At 45.1% G+C, this 16,965-nt stretch overlaps 1 protein-coding gene across 1 annotated transcript in view; it reads left to right on the top strand.

Moving 5' to 3' along the window:
• PI4K2A (phosphatidylinositol 4-kinase type 2 alpha) overlaps nt 1-16,965 on the top strand; it is a 162,161-nt gene that overhangs the window by 68,959 nt on the left and 76,237 nt on the right. The window contains exons 3-5 of the mRNA XM_069239626.1: nt 6,283-6,414; nt 6,880-7,033; nt 7,975-8,036. Of these exons, the coding sequence (XP_069095727.1) occupies nt 6,283-6,414; nt 6,880-7,033; nt 7,975-8,036 (348 nt within the window). The remainder of the gene's footprint in view (nt 1-6,282; nt 6,415-6,879; nt 7,034-7,974; nt 8,037-16,965) is intronic.

Below are 16,965 nucleotides of genomic sequence, written 5' to 3' on the forward strand. Positions count from 1 at the left end.
CCATCTGGTTGGACTTCCCCTGGAGGTGCTCAGCCCTGACCGACACCTTGTTGTTGAGGCAATATTCCCAGAACTCCTTGGTCCGGTCCGCAATGATTTTCATCCTGGGGCCACCGAGATGGTTTATATATCGAACTGCAGAGACGTTGTCCATCTTGAGAAGGATGTTGCAGTTCGCCCTGTCCTTGATCCATCACTGGACTGCAAAGGAGCCCGCCATAAGCTCCGGGAAATTTATGTGGAGAGATTGTTTGTCTGTTGACCATTTTCCTCCTGTGAACAACTCGCCACATCTGGCGCCCCATCCCGATTTCTTGACATCGGATTCTATAATGATGTCTAGGCCAGAGATGAAAATGGCCTTGCAATTCCAGGCCTCCATATGGGCTAGCCACCAGTTCATTTTACTTCTGACCACCTCTTTCAGAGTTACCTCTTCTCAGAACTGGAGACCCTTGCACAAATAAAACATGTTGCGTCTCTGGTGGACTTTGTAGTGCAGAAGCCCTGGAAAGATTGCTTGGATCGAGGAGAAGAGGAGTATGAGTTTGAGTTACCTGGCGAAGGGATATTGAGGGATGAGCCAAACTCCTCCTCTGTTCCCTGTGGATCCTGGTCATCTTGTGCGAGGCAGACTGAGTGTCTTGTCCACTGAGTCTATGACAAAGCCTAAGAAGATAATTTATTTGGCCGGTACCAGTACCGATTTCTTGATGTTGAGAAGAACCCCAGGCTCTGCAAAAGATTGTAAGCTTGAGTTGATGGTGCAGCTTGCCCGGACATTGATGCATGATCAGAACGCCGTCCAGATAAATGATGAGACAAAGTCCTTGAGCCCTCAGCTTCTTGACTACTGGTTTCAACACCTTGGTGAAGCTCAAAGGGGCTGAGGAAAGACCAAAAGGAAGGGTATTGAATTCAAAAGTGGCACACCGCCATTGAAACTGCAGGAAGCTATGATGAGGGGGAAAAATGGGGGTTGTCAGATACGCGCCCTTGAGATCCAGGTGCACAATCCAACCGTCTGGGCGCAAGATATCTCTGAGGAGGTGGATCTCCTCCATTTTGAGATGCTGATATACCAACCAGCTGTTGATCACTGGGCGATGTCCCCATCCCTCTTTTCCACCAGGAACAAATCGCTCAGAAAACCCTTTGGGTGGATGTTAGTCGGGATGATAGCCTGCTTGCGAAGGAGATCCCCCACCTCCTGGTCTATAAGAGACTTCTGCGTCTCTGAAAAAACAGAAGGCAAGGGTTCTTGTGTTGGACTGGAGACCTGTAAAACTCTAGCTGAAAACCTTGCACCATTTGGAGAACCTAGGCATCTGGGGTAAAGAGTTGCCAATTGTGCAGAAATTGAGAAAGCCGCCCTCCACCTGAGTACATGAATGGAATTTTACACTTACCGGATACTGTTCCTTGTGGAGGTCCTCTAGAAGAACCTCTGCCGCCTCAGCACTGCTGGCCTCTTCTTGTGGGGAAGAAGACCTCTGGACGGGGCTGTTTCTGAAGGATTGTCCTCTGGAGGATGCTTGGTAATAAAAGCGCCTTGCTGTGCGCGCCCTTCCATAACCAGCGCCGCCAAAAAGACGTGGGTTGTAAATGTTCTTAATAGAGGCTTGTGCCTTATCTAATGATGTAAAAGTAGCCACATATTCACTTAGCTCCCTAACAAATGGGTCCCCAAACGGATATCGCTGGGCCCTGTCTCAGACGAAGTAAGGTCCCCTAGCTTGGGGTCAACTTTGATAAGGTGGGAACAATGCCTTTCCATGGACAGCTCACAATTGGCATTGCCCAAAAAAAATTCTGCGCACTGCGCCCATCCAAATATCTCCTCGGGACAAAGAGCTGCCAAAGGCCTTTGCTTGCTTTGCTAATTCGAGGATCTTAGTCAAAGGCCCTATTACATCCAGAAGCTTATCTTGACCTGTCAATGCTCTTTTTTTGGATCCAGAATGAACTTTTGAAGGAAGGTGGTCATCTGGGTATCTATTTCTGGAGTCGCGGACACCTAAGTGGTGAGCGAAGGGCGTGGGCATTCCACCCTGAGCTTCTTGAGAACCTCCTTCTCCAAGGGCTTTCTCAGCCTATTATTAGATATATACTTGCCCACTTTGTCGGATGGAAACCATTCCGTTGACCTGGGGTGGACCAGGTCTTCTGGGTCTAGCATATCTGAGGGGTCCCCTTTTGGTTTTCTGGCTGGGAGCCTGAAAGTGGGTGTCCCGAGATCCAAGGTCTGAAGGGTCCAACTTCGTCCCCAGACTCCATGATGGAGTCATCATCATCCCTATCCGCAGATGGGAACGGTGTAGTTGTAACCATAAGGTCAGTCAGAGAGAGAGAGAGAGTCATTTTCTCCAGATGAAGAGGAATACAAAAATGCTATCAATTCTAGCACTGCCTCTGACTTGGAGCCCTGAAGCACTTGGTGTTCCAGACCCAAAGGGCCTCTATGACCGGGGGAGAGGGTTGGTGGGGGAGGCTGGTAGATTAAGGGGAACTGGAAAGCAGTAGCTAATTGCAAGAGGTGCCTCCAGAGGTTCCATGGCAGAGGCTACTGTATGGTGGATGGATGCATCCATGGGCTGACAAAAATCGTCTATTGGGAGCACCAAAATGGTCTCCTCCCTGAAGTAGTTGGGGGGGGGGGGGCAGGAGAACCCCACAATGTTTTTGCAGGCCTTAAGCCGTTTGAGACATGGTGTAAACCAGCAATTTTTGGCATGCTGCCAGCACTAATTTAAAGGAACAGGTCAAAAGGGGCTCTTCACCCTATATTATAAGGAGACTTCCTCCCACCTGGGCCTAGCCCCTAAGGCGACCGGTCAGTGAGGGTACAGTAATGAAATGGTGAAAAAAGCGGGACCGAAGCAGCTCCTGATACAGAACCGCGGCGCGGGCTTCTGCTGCTTCTCTTCGATTGGAAGAAGACCGACCCTGACTCAGCAGGGTGCCCGGCTTCCAGGCGGGGCTGACGGCTCGCAGTAGCAGGGCTGTGAGACTGTCCCCAGTGACAGAATCTGTGTGCTGTGTCTATTGTGACGTGCTGGCAGATGGCGCGATAAGCGTCGACAGCTATGCACCCTCTAGTGCAGTGGTTCCCAACCTTTTGACTTCTGTGGACCCCCATTTTATCAATACTGGAGCCCGGGGACCCCCACTGAATCATTATTGGAACACGGGGACCCCCGAGGAGTTATTACTGATAGCTGGGACCTTATATTATTAAATGTTTTAAGCAGCCGCGGACCCCCGGAGGAGGCTTCGCGGACCCCCAGGGGTCCCCGGCCCACAGGTTGGGAACCACTGCTCTAGTGCAACAACCCAGCCACTGCGGTAAGAAGTTAGACACGGGGCTGTCAGTGGAGAGCTTGTTATTGTCCGCGCTCCTGTCACTTTGTCCTGAAATGGAAACCCGTTAGTTACATTCACAATACCATTGCCCTGAAAGGTAAATAAACCTTAAATGCATTCACTTAACACTAAGAAAAAGTTAATTGAGAGGCTACTTATCTCTGCTGGAAGCAGGAAAGAAAGTGGAAGTGCCTGAGGGGGACGTTGGTTAAATGGACCCTTACTATGGCATTTGATTGGTTATTGTATTGCTGTTTTTTTTTCTACTTCCTCCTAGGGGTTTCTTGGGAGAGGTAATTCGTTGAACACTACAGGAAGTATTCAAGGCAAGAAAGTTAAAGCATAAGGCTCGCCTCATGTCCTGACATAGAAATCCTATCTCTGGCAATCCTAACTAAAACTACAGAGTGGCTACTGTCACTCCGTAACAAATCAAAACTTTGCGGTTTTGAGTGCTGCATAAATTATACAAAAGAGAAAGCAGGGAACTCTGGGTAGTCAAGATAGCAATAATAATAACTTGTTTTTATAGCACTGCACGGCACACGTTTGCCATTTCTAAGCCCATAAATAACAGGTGTTGCAATTACCTACTCACAGTACTCCATTTACTGATCTCCTGGAGGCTGGAAGGCTGCATGACCTGACTCTTATGGATTTGCTGCAGTGGTGAGTTTTCAGCTGATTGTGCTATCTGTGTAGCTAATAAGGTCCTGACTCTCTTCAAAAAGGGCCCATGTGTGTTCCTTGATTTTATACCAATTCACATCCCTGTTTGGCAGGCTCATCCTCAATCTCCTTCTTGTCATCGCACACCCACAGGTGTCCCAAAATGGATTGCCGTTTGCATACAGTAAGCATCACATACATACTGCAGACCCCCATGTCTCATCAATACAGAACAAACATACCTGTGGCAACCGTATTCCATAAGCATTGACAGAAGGATTCAATTGAAAGGAATTGGCAAAACTATGAAAACAGGAGAGGCTCATAGGCAATTATCCCATTGAAGGCAGTAGGTGAAAAAACTGTTCCTTCTACTACTGTCATTTGTTGCCAGCTCTTTCAGTTCCTACCAGCCTGGTGAGATGACAGTAGTTATTCTCATAAAAGGGGCTAAACTTCGTTTGTGTTCACAAACCTCTGAGCGCCGATGTGGGTTTCATACCATTTCAAAGGCCCTCAGCACACATGTATGATTTTCGTGTGTGCTAAGGTGAAAAATGAAAAACCTACCGAAGCCTACTGTGAGGGGAACTTAGGGCAGGGATACACACTCTACTGGGCCATGTAGGGAACATTTATGTCCCAATAAACGCTGATCCAGGAGCATTAAGTATCCAGGCAGTCTCATCAAGTAGCCCACATTTGTTATGCTTCATTAACGTCTTGGCATCGGAGATGCAGCTGGATTGCGTCTGGGCTCCTTTCCCCATGCAGCAATTTCACCTCTCTCGGATGTCTTTGCAATGCGCACTCCAAGGAAGTAGTTTGGTTCAGAGAGTAGGGGGGTAGCCTATACCAAGATGGGTCGTTGTAGGACACTTCGGAGGCTAGTGAATTAACTCAGAGACCACGCTTTCAAAGTAGTTAACATGTATCTTAATTACAAATGTAACCTTGATGAGGAGGCACTTGTTAAATAATCATGTAACCCTGGCGCTGGAACCAGCAGGTACATGTTAGTAACTGAAAATAAATTACTTAGGCAGGAATGGGGCAATCAGTTATTCACCTCGCTTTTGACCCATATAAGCTTTACAGTGATAATGGGCGTGTCAGCTAGACTTCATGTAAGAGCTGACAGTGAAGAACCAAACATCTGTCAAAGCTGAAAGTCCCTTTCCTGAAAATGTAAGTGCCTCAGTGACACATGGCACGCAGGCAGCTGACTCTTTCTGTATATAAACTGTACATTCTACCTTCCATGCACACAGCAACAGCCAGACCACAAGCATAGCAGCAAAGCTTGATGCACCCACCACATGAGTGCCGCCAGCTCCAGTAACCTAGGGAACTGCCTGGCCTGGACTGGCTGACGTGTGAGGACAAAATTGGGTGAAGAGACACAAATGCCCCTTATAAGCCTCAAAAGAACAGCTGATCATAGTCCATGATTACCACCTCCCTCACCAGGTCCCAGCAACCTGCATCAGATCAGGACCCCATCCGAAGACCAGGCACAGCAGAGCACAGGTGTACCAGCCTCTCAGTGCCAGATGGCAGATGGAAAGCACTAGAATCAGATCCTTCTGCCATTGTCGTACTAATGTGTTTACACCAAGGTGCAACAACAGGAAGGGAATCTACACAGGCTTCCCCAAATATGGGTGTAAAATATCTTATTTTGTGGGGAGGGTGCAGAAAAGAGGGCAGACAAGTCTTGGAAATCTTTGACCCCCTGGACTCTAAAAATGTAAATGTTCCTATTGGTGACAAGCGGGGTGAAGTGACTTTTGGGTTAATGTATCTGGAACTCCGGTACTGGGCTGAGACTACATTTCACATCCACTAGATGATCTGTGTCAGCAGTTGATCCGCTTGAGATGAGCCACAACGTGCCTGGTGAGTCCTCCAGTTTTTATATGATTTGGTTGCCTCAGTGTTTTTGTGGTACAGGTGCGCAGGTAAACTATTTAAAAATGACATCCAGATTCTTTGAACCACGTTGTTATATGTTCGTAGTATGGAAATGTTCTTCCTAATTCGCTGTGTATGTGATCTACATATACCTTTAATTTTTAGCTGTCAACAAGTATGTAACCATTCTGTGAGTTGAAATGATCTTCATCTTCTGAAAGTACCAGAAGTCATACGTAGAATCATGGTCTGGCTATCCTGCTCGATTGTATTTTGGCCCTCTATTGGAATCATGAAGGGACCTAATTGTTAAGTGCATTTATTTTGTCCTTTCAGGTTGTTTACCTTGCCAGTGAGACCTTTAATTATAGTGCCATTGATCGTGTGAAATCCAGAGGGAAGAAACTTGCACTGGAGAAAGTGCCAAAGGTTGGACAACGGTTCCACAGAATAGGTCTACCGCCCAAGGTATGGTTGAAATTCTTTGGATTACTTAGCAGATCATTTAATTCATTCTAGCTGATTCTGTACTTCGTTGTTAACCATGTTGTTTTCGTTCAGTTTTAGTCCCTTGCACTTTTTTACCTCTTGCAGGCATTAAGGTGTGAACTGGTGTAATGCGAAATACCTTTGAAGGTTTGTCTTGAAGGAGGCTTTGTCTACACACAATATTACAGTAATATCAGCTTGTCAAATCCAAATATCTAGCTAGCAATCTAAAAGAAAATATGATTTGGTCAAAGCATATGAAGTATTAATTCTGGTATCTGACGTAGCATCCCTTACTGCCTCTCATATATGATAGTGATTTAATGCCCTTAGGTTTTCTGCAAATGATCCACAGGCCCATATCTACTGCTCTTATATTTTATCTTTTCACATGGTGTCAAGTTTATATTTGTATTTTATGGGCCATTTCCTCTCCAATACCAGGTTGGCTCTTTCCAGCTGTTTGTCGAGGGCTATAAAGATGCGGATTACTGGTTGAGGAGGTTTGAGGCTGAACCTCTTCCAGAAAATACAAATCGGCAGTTGCAGTTGCAGTTTGAAAGACTGGTGGTTCTAGACTACATCATAAGGAATACTGGTAAGATCTGCTAAGCTGATGTTTGTATTAATCGTCAGGAAGGATAGAGAGCCAGAATTGAAGGCACATTTGTTTCATTTTCAGGCCAGGGCTGGAATGTATGGCTCTGAGTGGCTCCTTACCTAATGTGGTTTGGCCCTCTAGTGAAAGGGATGCTGTTACATGCACTGGAAATAAAAGGGGCATTTTATCCTATAGTTATTCTCTGAAGATGTGACTTCCAGTTTAAGGGTAGCAAGTCCAGATTCTTTTGTTATTTCCTTCTGGCGGTATTGTAACAGATTGCCACCTCCATGGTTTCTGTTAATTAGAAGGGGCTGATATAGAAGAGAACAGTAGCGGTAAATCTGTCAGGAAACAGAGCAGTACACCTCTGGCAACATAACCACTCTGATTAAGGCTCCATAGATGGTAGACATTCCTTGGTCGGAGACTCTAGCTATGCCAAGGTGCAGCTGTGATATTGAAAATGTGGGGGACTTTCACATAAAAGCAACTATAGTGTGCCTAACATTCTTAGAAATTCACTACTCCAGATGTATAAAGGAAAATAAAAAAGTTGCACTTGAAATGTACCCCTGCCTCTTTGGGGATGTTTCCACTGCTCACATATGCCAAAATGTTCACCATCAGGCACAGACATAGGTGGATATTTCACAGGAGGTCGCGCCTGACCTCCCGCCAAAGTGGTTTCACCCAGAGCAGATAAAGTCACCCTCTGCTGCACGGGTAGATTTCTTACTGCAATGTGGTTGATTCAAGAAATCCATGTCAGTGCTAGATGGAAATTCTGACAGCCAAACTTTGGCCCAGGCCCAAGTTCTGTATTTTATATAGTCCTGTAACGTGTTTACCCGTGTGTTGTGTATGTAATTTGTTAATTGCATGTATCAGTCATGAAAAGTCTTTCTGATATTTTGTTAAATGTATTCCATTTGCAGATCGAGGCAATGACAATTGGCTTGTCAAATACGATTGTCCGATGGACAACTCTAGTTCCCGGGTGAGTAGGCATATCACAAAAACACTTTGGTAAATCTAGCCACTTCTTATGATTTTGTTTGTTTGCATTGTTCACGGGAAATCTATTTTCACATTTCTGCTATGAGCTCCCCGTTCCAGGTCTATTTGTAAAGATCAGTATTGCTTTTATTCATCCCCTTGGGCACCCGTGCTAAGGGCTTGTAAAAACACTGCGGTTTTAAAGAATGGCAGTCTTTCTCTGGTGGTTGACTTTGCAGGTTACTCACTGACTGAAACTTCCGGTTGTTCAAGGATGGTTTTCAATTTGAAGCCTGAAGTGCACTTTAAAACACATGTTCATACTGAAAGTAGAATTGCCATCTACTGACGATTTTATTAAAACAGTTGAGGGAATAATGGAACATTTTCTGACTTTTCAACCTTTTAAAACTGTGTTATCCCTTTTGTCAATATAGTCCAAATTTGACATTGGTGTCTGGGAATGCTGTGTTTTAATTTGTCATAAAACTTAGTAACAATCATATTCCTTTCTCACTGCTAACACTATGTTTTTTGATTTACTAATGGGTTCATGAGGTTATTTAAGAAAGTGAGTTATTAACTTGTAGCTATTCTTTGGAGTTTTTTTTGTACCTTTCTTATTTTATGGAAATGTGTGCTTTTGAGGTGAAAAATACATTTAGCAGCTGCATTACCATCCATTGGTTTAGTGATAAGAATCCTGACTTCTCCCCAGGTTAAAGCCAAAAGCATGTTTTTGTTGTCAGGTTTATAAACTAGCCTTGAAATCTCGAATTAACTCTGCGGGCTACTCTTATCCAGGGCATTTATTTAGCACTGCAGCTTTTATTCCCGTTCGTGTCAGAATAGTGTTGCTTTTCAAATGGACATTGTAGTAGGGTTTGTTTAACTTCATGGAACACCATCAACGCAGCCAGAACCAAGCAGCGGCCGGAGACTATTGATTAAGGACTCTTAGGCTGCCAGTGCACGATACTTACAAGAGCATTACATTCACAAGACCAACGAAATACCCACTGAATACAAAAGAAAGGCTCGTTAGCCCACCTCGCCTCTAAACCCGTAGAACAGTAAGATAAAATACATTACAGTGCCTCTAAAATGAACTATAACACAGCAAATAAAATAAGTGTATGAAATCTTTCAGCCACCCACGGCGGCAAGTTCCAAACAATCTTTGTTTACAGCATTTGCATAGTGTTGGCGGGTATCTTGAGTTCCCACTCTGTTTGACTTACCCTCCTTCCCTCGCACACTTCACCTGACTCTACTTAGACAGTCCTAACATATTCAGCGATTAAGTGCCTCTCTGTTCAGCGTGATCTCTGCACCCTTTTTCACTGAAGCTACAAATGTGGAGATTGGGAATGTTGACAATTAGACCTGCTCCCCACACACCAATTCTCTTGCCTTTAGCTTTGTTCTTGAGAACCTTCTTTATTACGTTATTTCTGTCCACACTAACCTCTCCCCTCTCTACAGATTGTCACAAAATAGATATTGGCCTCGCTATCTGTATGCCCCTCGATAATTCAAGTGGTGACACACCTGGAATTGCACTAGGTGCAGTATAAAATGCCCCCAAATGTTTTTCCTCAGAGTTCTTTTCGCAGACACCTCTTTGCTCCTTATGGTTCCACACATTTCTTCACCATCCTGTCATTTTTCTAACCAATCCTTTGGTGTGTTTGGAGTATAAGGCTTTTGTACAACTTCCATATTGGTATAAAAAAAACACCTGAATTTCAATCCGACTTAAAAGTACTCCATTTTCCGTAGGCATCCACTCACTGGCAAGCAATGTCTAACCCTAACGCCACCCAAGGGCAGCACAGAATGCCCACAGGCAACACCGGCAGCTTCACTTTGTCATTGGCTGGACACTAAACACATCTCTTTACTTCGAGTTGGTTGTGCATTCCCTGCCTGCCATACCCTAGCCTTAATGAGACCCTTTCCCAAGAGTCAAACACGCAGTCATACCCATCCCTAACGAACTACTTCACAACGCTTCCATAGATTGTCAGTTATTCTTTTACAAACCAAACGTCCTTCTCTTTAAAAACGAACTACTCATCAGGCCACTCCTTCAGTGTTTCTCATGGCCTATAATACTGAATTCGTTCTAAATGCTTCCTCTCCATTCGTAGCATTGTATTGCATCATTTCTGTAGTGCTTTCCTACGTCGCCTTGCAGTCCTAAAATGCTTCGCAGGCCCCAGGGACAGTGGTTGTGATTCTGGGATGCATTGACAAGAGGAGAGTGTTGGCAGTGATGCCATCTGTTAATGTGGAGTACTAGCGTCAGCTATCAAGCGCAGAGAATGTGCTCCAAACCTGATGCAGCGGTGTGAGACCTTCTCCTCCATATGTGACAGAGGGAAGTGTGAGGATAGCATTGTATGAAGCATATACAAACCACTCAGGCTTTGTGGTCTTACCAATACTGGAGTCTTGGCTATGGGAAATGCCAGGACTTTATGGCTGTTCGAATTGGAAATGATTGCTGACGGTTCTGATTTTTGTGTGCTGAGAACCCACCTACCTCTTATTTAGGCCTTCCCCTGTTGCCTTAATACAGGCTCCTGCTACTTGTACACATAATCTTCTTGCCTACAACACACAATCAAACAGCTTTATTTTTCAGATTTTGCACACTACCCAGAAAATAATTTCCCTAACTTCTATCTATGAAAACTTCTCACCACACAACAGGTTGTGCTCTTCCACGAAAGTACCTCCATTAGTGGCTTATGATCTGTTTTTTCCACGAACAGTAAACCCAAGAGCAAGAATCTAAAATGCTTGATAGCCCAATGGCCTGTCCATGCCTCCTTTTGCTTGATTCCGCTGATTATTAATCAACCCTTGCCTTTATGAGCAGTATTGAGAAAAGAGACACCTTACTTTCATAGCAAACGTCAATCTGTGAAAAAATTGTATCCTGCCCCTAGTTCTGACTGCACATCAAAATACACTAGAGAAAGTTGTAAACACATCTCTTCCGTAGGACCTCGAAAGTCCCTCTGTTTTAACAGCTCCTATCTGTGTTCTGTAAAAGTCTTAAAGCATTTAATTGATGATATGCAATCAACAATGAATCAGAAGTGATATAGCAAATACATTTTAAGGCAAGGTATTACAGAATAAGAATAACGAAAGGCATCTGATACTGCCAGAGACCTTCTGTGAATCAATAAAATGGAATTGCCACCATGAGGGAACGGAGAATGAGGTGCATAAGGAAATACTTGGAGCATAGCAGTGTAGAAGAGATTTATCACACAAGTTTCATATTCGCAGTCCTCTCTATTCCACAGAAAAATACCAATGTGAGGGCAGCTGTGTCTAGTACACGGCCTCAAAATAATATCAATTAAAATCACTGTGTCTATGTATGGCGCATATGTCAAAAGCCTAGCCACGTCTGACAAAGATATGATTGTCTTAATTTCCACTGAGTACTGCCAAGATCCCTTAATTGTTTTTAACCCCTTCGCTGCCAGGCCTTTTCCCCCTCAGTTGCCAGGCCTTTTTTTGGCTGTTTTGGGCAGTTCGCGCTTAGGCCCTCTTAACTTTTTGTCCACATAAGCTACCCATGCCAAATTTGCGTCATTTTTTTCCAACATCCTAAGGATTCTACAGGTACCCAGACTTTGTGGGTTCACCTGAAGGAGACCAAGAAATTAGCCAAAATACTGCGAAAATTCAGTTTTACTCTAACTTTTTCCTGCAATGTCAGATTTTTTAAAGCAATATACCGTTACGTCTGCTGGACTCTTCTGAATATGGGGATATATAGGGCTTGTAGGTTCATCAAGAACCCTAGGTACCCAGAGCCAATAAATGAGCTCCACCTTGCAATGAGTTTTCATTCTATACCGGGTATACAGGAATTCATTTGGTGAAATATAAAGAGTGAAAAATAGGTATCAAGAAAACCTTTGTATTTCCAAAATGGGCACAGGATAAGGTGTTGAGAAGCAGTGGTTATTTGCACATCTCTGAATTCCGGGGTGCCCATACTAGCATGTGAATTACAGGGCATTTCTCAAATAGACATCTTTTTACACACTGTCTTACATTTGGAAGGAAAAATGTAGAGAAAGACAAGGGGCAATAAGACTTTTTCTGCTATTCTGCGTATCCCCAAGTCTCCCGATTAAAAATGGTACCTCACTTGCATGGGTAGGCCTAATGCTCGCGACAGGAAACGCAACATGGACATATCACATTTTTACATTGAAATCTGACGTGTTTTTTGCAAAGTGCCTAACTATAGATTTTGGCCTCTAGCTCAGCCGCCACCTAGGGAAACCTACCAAACCGGCGCATTTTTTAAAACTAGACACGTAGGGAATCCAAGATGGGGGAACTTGTGGGGCTCTCACCAGGTTCTATTACCCAGAATCCTTTGCAAACCTCCAAAATTTGGCCAAAAAAACACCCTTTCCTCTCATTTCGGTGACAGAAAATTCTGGAACCTGAGAGGAGCCACAAATTTCCTTCCACCTAGCTTTCCCCAAGTCTTCTGATAAAAACGGTACCTCACTTGTGTGGGTAGGCCTAGCGCCTGTGACAGGAAATGCCTCAAAACACAACCTGGACACATCACATTTTCCCAAAGAAAACGGAGCTGTTTTTTGCAAAGTGCCTAGCTATGGATTTTGGCCTCTAGCTCAGCCGGCACCTAGGGAAACCTACCAAACCTGCGCATTTTGTTAAAACTAGACATCTAGGGGAATCCAAGATGGGGTGACTTGTGGGGCTCTCACCAGGTTCTGTTACACAGAATCCTTTGCAAACCTCACAATTTGGCTAAAAAAACAATTTTTACTCACATTTCGGTGACAGAAAGTTCTGGAATCTGAGAGGAGCCACAAATTTGCTTCCACTCAGTGTTCACCCAAGTCTTCTGATAAAAATTATATCTCACTTGTGTGGGTAGGCCTAGTGCCTGCGACAGGAAATGCCCCAAAACACAACATGGACACATCACATTTTTCCACAGAAAACAGAGGTGTTTTTTGCAAAGTGCATAGCTGTGGATTTTGACCTCTAGCTCAGCCGGCACCTAGGGAAACCTACCAAACCTGCGCATTTTAGAAAACTAGAAACCTAGGGGAATCCAAGATGGGGTGACTTGTGGGGCTCTCACCAGGTTCTGTTACCCAGAATCCTTTGCAAACCTCAAAATTTGGCTAAAAAAAAAAAAACACTTTTCCCTCACATTTTGGTGACAGAAAGTTCTGGAATCTGAGAGGGGCCACAAATTTCCTTCCACCCAGCATTCCCCCAAGTCTCTCGATAAAAATGGTACCTCACTTGTGTGGGTAGGCCTAGTGCCCGCGAAAGGAAAGGCCCCAAAACACTATATGGACACATAAAAATGATCAAATACAAAACTACCTGTTTGTGGGGGGGTGAGGGGCACCTGCGTTTTTGGTCCTTGGCTTAACAGCCATCTAGGGAAACCTACCAAACCCAGACATTTCTGAAAACTAGACACCCGAGGGAGTCCAGGCAGGTGTGACTTGCGTGGATCCCCCAATGTTTTCATACCCAGAATCCTCAGCAAACCTCAAATTTAGCCCAAATATCAAATTTTTCCCACATTTCTGTGTGGCATCACCGCACTGGGACGAATTTCCTACCACCCAATGTTCCCCTCAGTCTCTCGGTAAAAATGATACCTCACTTGTGTAGGTGGGCCAAGTGATTGTGACAGGGAAGAGCAAAAAAAAAAAGCCGCAATTGAGGGGGAGCCAAAGCGGGACCAAAAAGGCAGTTTGAAAAAAAACATTTTTAGGCTGACAAGTGCAGCAGAATTTTTATGGGTATAGATGACAGTGCTGGGTGGTAGGAATTTTGAAAATTCCTGCAGATTCCAGAAGGTTCCATCACAAAAATGTGGGAAAAAAGGTGTGATTTCCAGAAAAGCTGGAGGTTTGCAGGGCATTGTGGGTAAGAAAATGGTGCAGGGTGCATGTGAAGCACACCACCCTGGAATCAACCAGATGTTTAGTATTCAGATGTGTCTAGGTCTTGTGGATTTTTCTACATGGCAGTGTCCCAAAGTCCAAAAAGTGCAGCCCTCACCATTCCAAGTGGGATGATTTTGAGAGTTAGCCAAGTTCTCATGGCCCAAATGTAAAACCAAAACCCAAAATAATCAAATGTCATCTTGCTTGCTGTGGGATAAGATGTTTTAGTGTGTGGGGGGAGAGCTGAAAGACTGTTACCCCCTTCAGTTGGGGTGGGGGCATAACCAGGCCCATACTGGTTAGTAGTCATCCCCCACTATTTTTAGTTTTTTGTTTAATTCCCTGGCATCTAGTAGACTTTCTTCCCATCCCCTCCCCCCCGGGGTGTGGATCGGGAATAATTGCCCCATCTGCCCACCGGTTGGTAAAAGAACTTTGGCCCCATTTATTTGGGGTGGGCCATACCCCCACCCTCTTATTTTGGAAAAAAGAATCTTCCCAGGGGTCTGGTGGGCTTTCTGCCCCCATTGGGGGCACATGGGACTTCCAAAAATAGGCCGATCTGCCCCCAATGTGGGCAGGTATGGCCAACAGTAATGTGCCCCCAGGGGGAGCTGCTCCCTCAAACAAAACATACACACACCAATCCTTGATGCCTAAGTGGTTTCTGCCCCCACCTCCGGGGGCAGATCAGCCTAATAGAAATAGGCCAATCTGCCCCCAAGGGGAGCAGACATGACCTAAAATAACCCCCCCCCCCACCAGGGAAGCGACCCTTGCCCAAGGGGTTGCTCCCCTTAAGTGAAATTGGCGCAAAAAAAAAAATCCCCGGTGCCTAGTGGTTTCTGCCCCCCTTGGGGGCAAATCGACCTAATAAAAATAGGCCGATCTGTCCCCAAAGGGGGCAGAAATGGCCTAAAATAAATTTTCCCCCAGGGGAATGACCCTTCCTTAAGGGGTCGCTCCCATTGTGTGAAATTGATGCAAAAAAATAAAAATCCATGGTGTCTAGTGGTTTCTGTCCCCCTTGGGGGCAGATTGGCCTAACAAAAATAGGGTAGTCTGCCCCCAAGGGGGGCAGAAATGGCCTAAATACAATTTGCTCCCCAGGGGAGCGACCCTTGCCTAAGGGGTCGCTCCCCATACATAAAAACATAAAGTAAATAAAAAATATATAGCCCTGGTGTTTAGAGGTTTCTGCACCACCCGGGGGCAGATCGGCCTAATTATAATAGGCCAATCTGAAAAGGCCTAAAAAGATTTTGCCCCCCCCCCGGGAAGCGGCCCTTGCCCGATCCCCTTATGCGTAAGTATAAAAAAAAAAAAAAACTGGTGTCTAGTGGTTTCTGCCCCTTCTGGGGGGAGATCAGCCTAAAAATAAGAGGTGGAGGGGCAGAAATGGCCTAAAATTATTTTGGCCCCCAGGGAGCAACCCTTGCCTAAGGGGTTGCTCCCCACATATAAAAAAAAGAATAAACAAAACATTTTTTATCCCTGATGTCTAGAGGTTTTATCCCACCCACCCCAGGGGCAGCTCGGCCTAATTGTATTAGGCCAATCGGCCCACGGGGGGGGGGGGGTCAGAAATGGCCTAAATATAATTTGGCCCCCTGGGGAGCGACTCTTGCCCAAGGGGCCGCGCCCCTTATGTGTCAGTATCATTCAAAAAAATTCCCTGGTGTCTAGTGGGCATTTCTGCTGCCTGATCGCATCGGGCAGCGGAAATGCTTGCAAAGACATGAAAGGAAAGGAAAGGCCTTTCCTTTCGTGCCTTTGCTGGCCCGCCTCCCGAGCGGAAGAGAAAGCTAGCGCTTCCCCCAAGGGACGGTCCTCGGACATAATGGCTAAGTCCGTGGCGGGGAAGTGGTTAACTTTGGGATAGTGGGTTAAAGGAGTGGGACATGGGCAAGAAAGCGACATTCTATTTCACATTTCCTATCACCATATAACCATGCCTCTTACTACAGTATGTATTGGTGTTAGCAGGATGCATAGATCCTGTTTTTATGCATACAAGTGGAACGTAAAATGAAACGATTCGTTTGGCATTTGTATAGCATAAATTGTCAGAGTACAGACAGACTAAGGGCCTGATTACAACTTTGGAGGAAGGTGTTAATCCGTCCCAAATGTGACGGATATACAACCCGGCGTATTACGAGTTCCATAGGATATAATGGACTCGTAATACGCCTGGTGGTATATCTCTCACATTTGGGACGGATTAACACCTTCCTCCAAAGTTGTAATCAGGCCCTAAATATCCTGTTTACGCTCTCCAGATGTACACAAGTGTCAAGTGTAAACATAAAATTAGAGAATGCATCAAATACCTTCCATGTCATTGTTAGACCTGACAGACTTAGGGTGGTCATCACCCAACTTTTTGCCTGCCTCCCTCCATTTTTCTGACACTGTTATTGCTGACTTTAGGACTCTGCACACTTTTCCACTGCTGTCCAGTGCTGAAGTGCATATGCTCTTTCCAAACATGGTTCCTACCTCAATTGGCATATTTAGTTTACCTGTAAGTCCCTAGTAAAGTGCACTACATGTGCCCGGGGCCTGTAAATTAAATGCTACTAGTGGGCCTGCAGCACTGATTGTGCCACCCACATAAGTAGCCCTTTAACCTTGCCTCAGGCCTGCCATTGCAAGGCCTGTGTGTGCGGTTTCACTGCCACTTCGACTTTGCATTTAAAACTACTTGCCAAGCCCTTAAACTCCCCTTTTTCTTCATGTACGTCACCCCTAAGGTAGGCCCTAGGTAACCCATAGGGCAGGGTGCTATGGTGATAAAAGGCGAAACATGTATTTGTTTTTTACATGTCCTGGTAGTGACAAACTCACCAATTCGTTTTCCACTACTGTGAGGCCTGCTCCTCTCCTAGACTAGCATTATAACTGTCCTTTTACGCTTTTAAGTGATAGATTCGAATCTGG

Source organism: Pleurodeles waltl, chromosome 6 (assembly GCF_031143425.1).
Source record: "Pleurodeles waltl isolate 20211129_DDA chromosome 6, aPleWal1.hap1.20221129, whole genome shotgun sequence".
NCBI lineage: Eukaryota > Metazoa > Chordata > Amphibia > Caudata > Salamandridae > Pleurodeles > Pleurodeles waltl.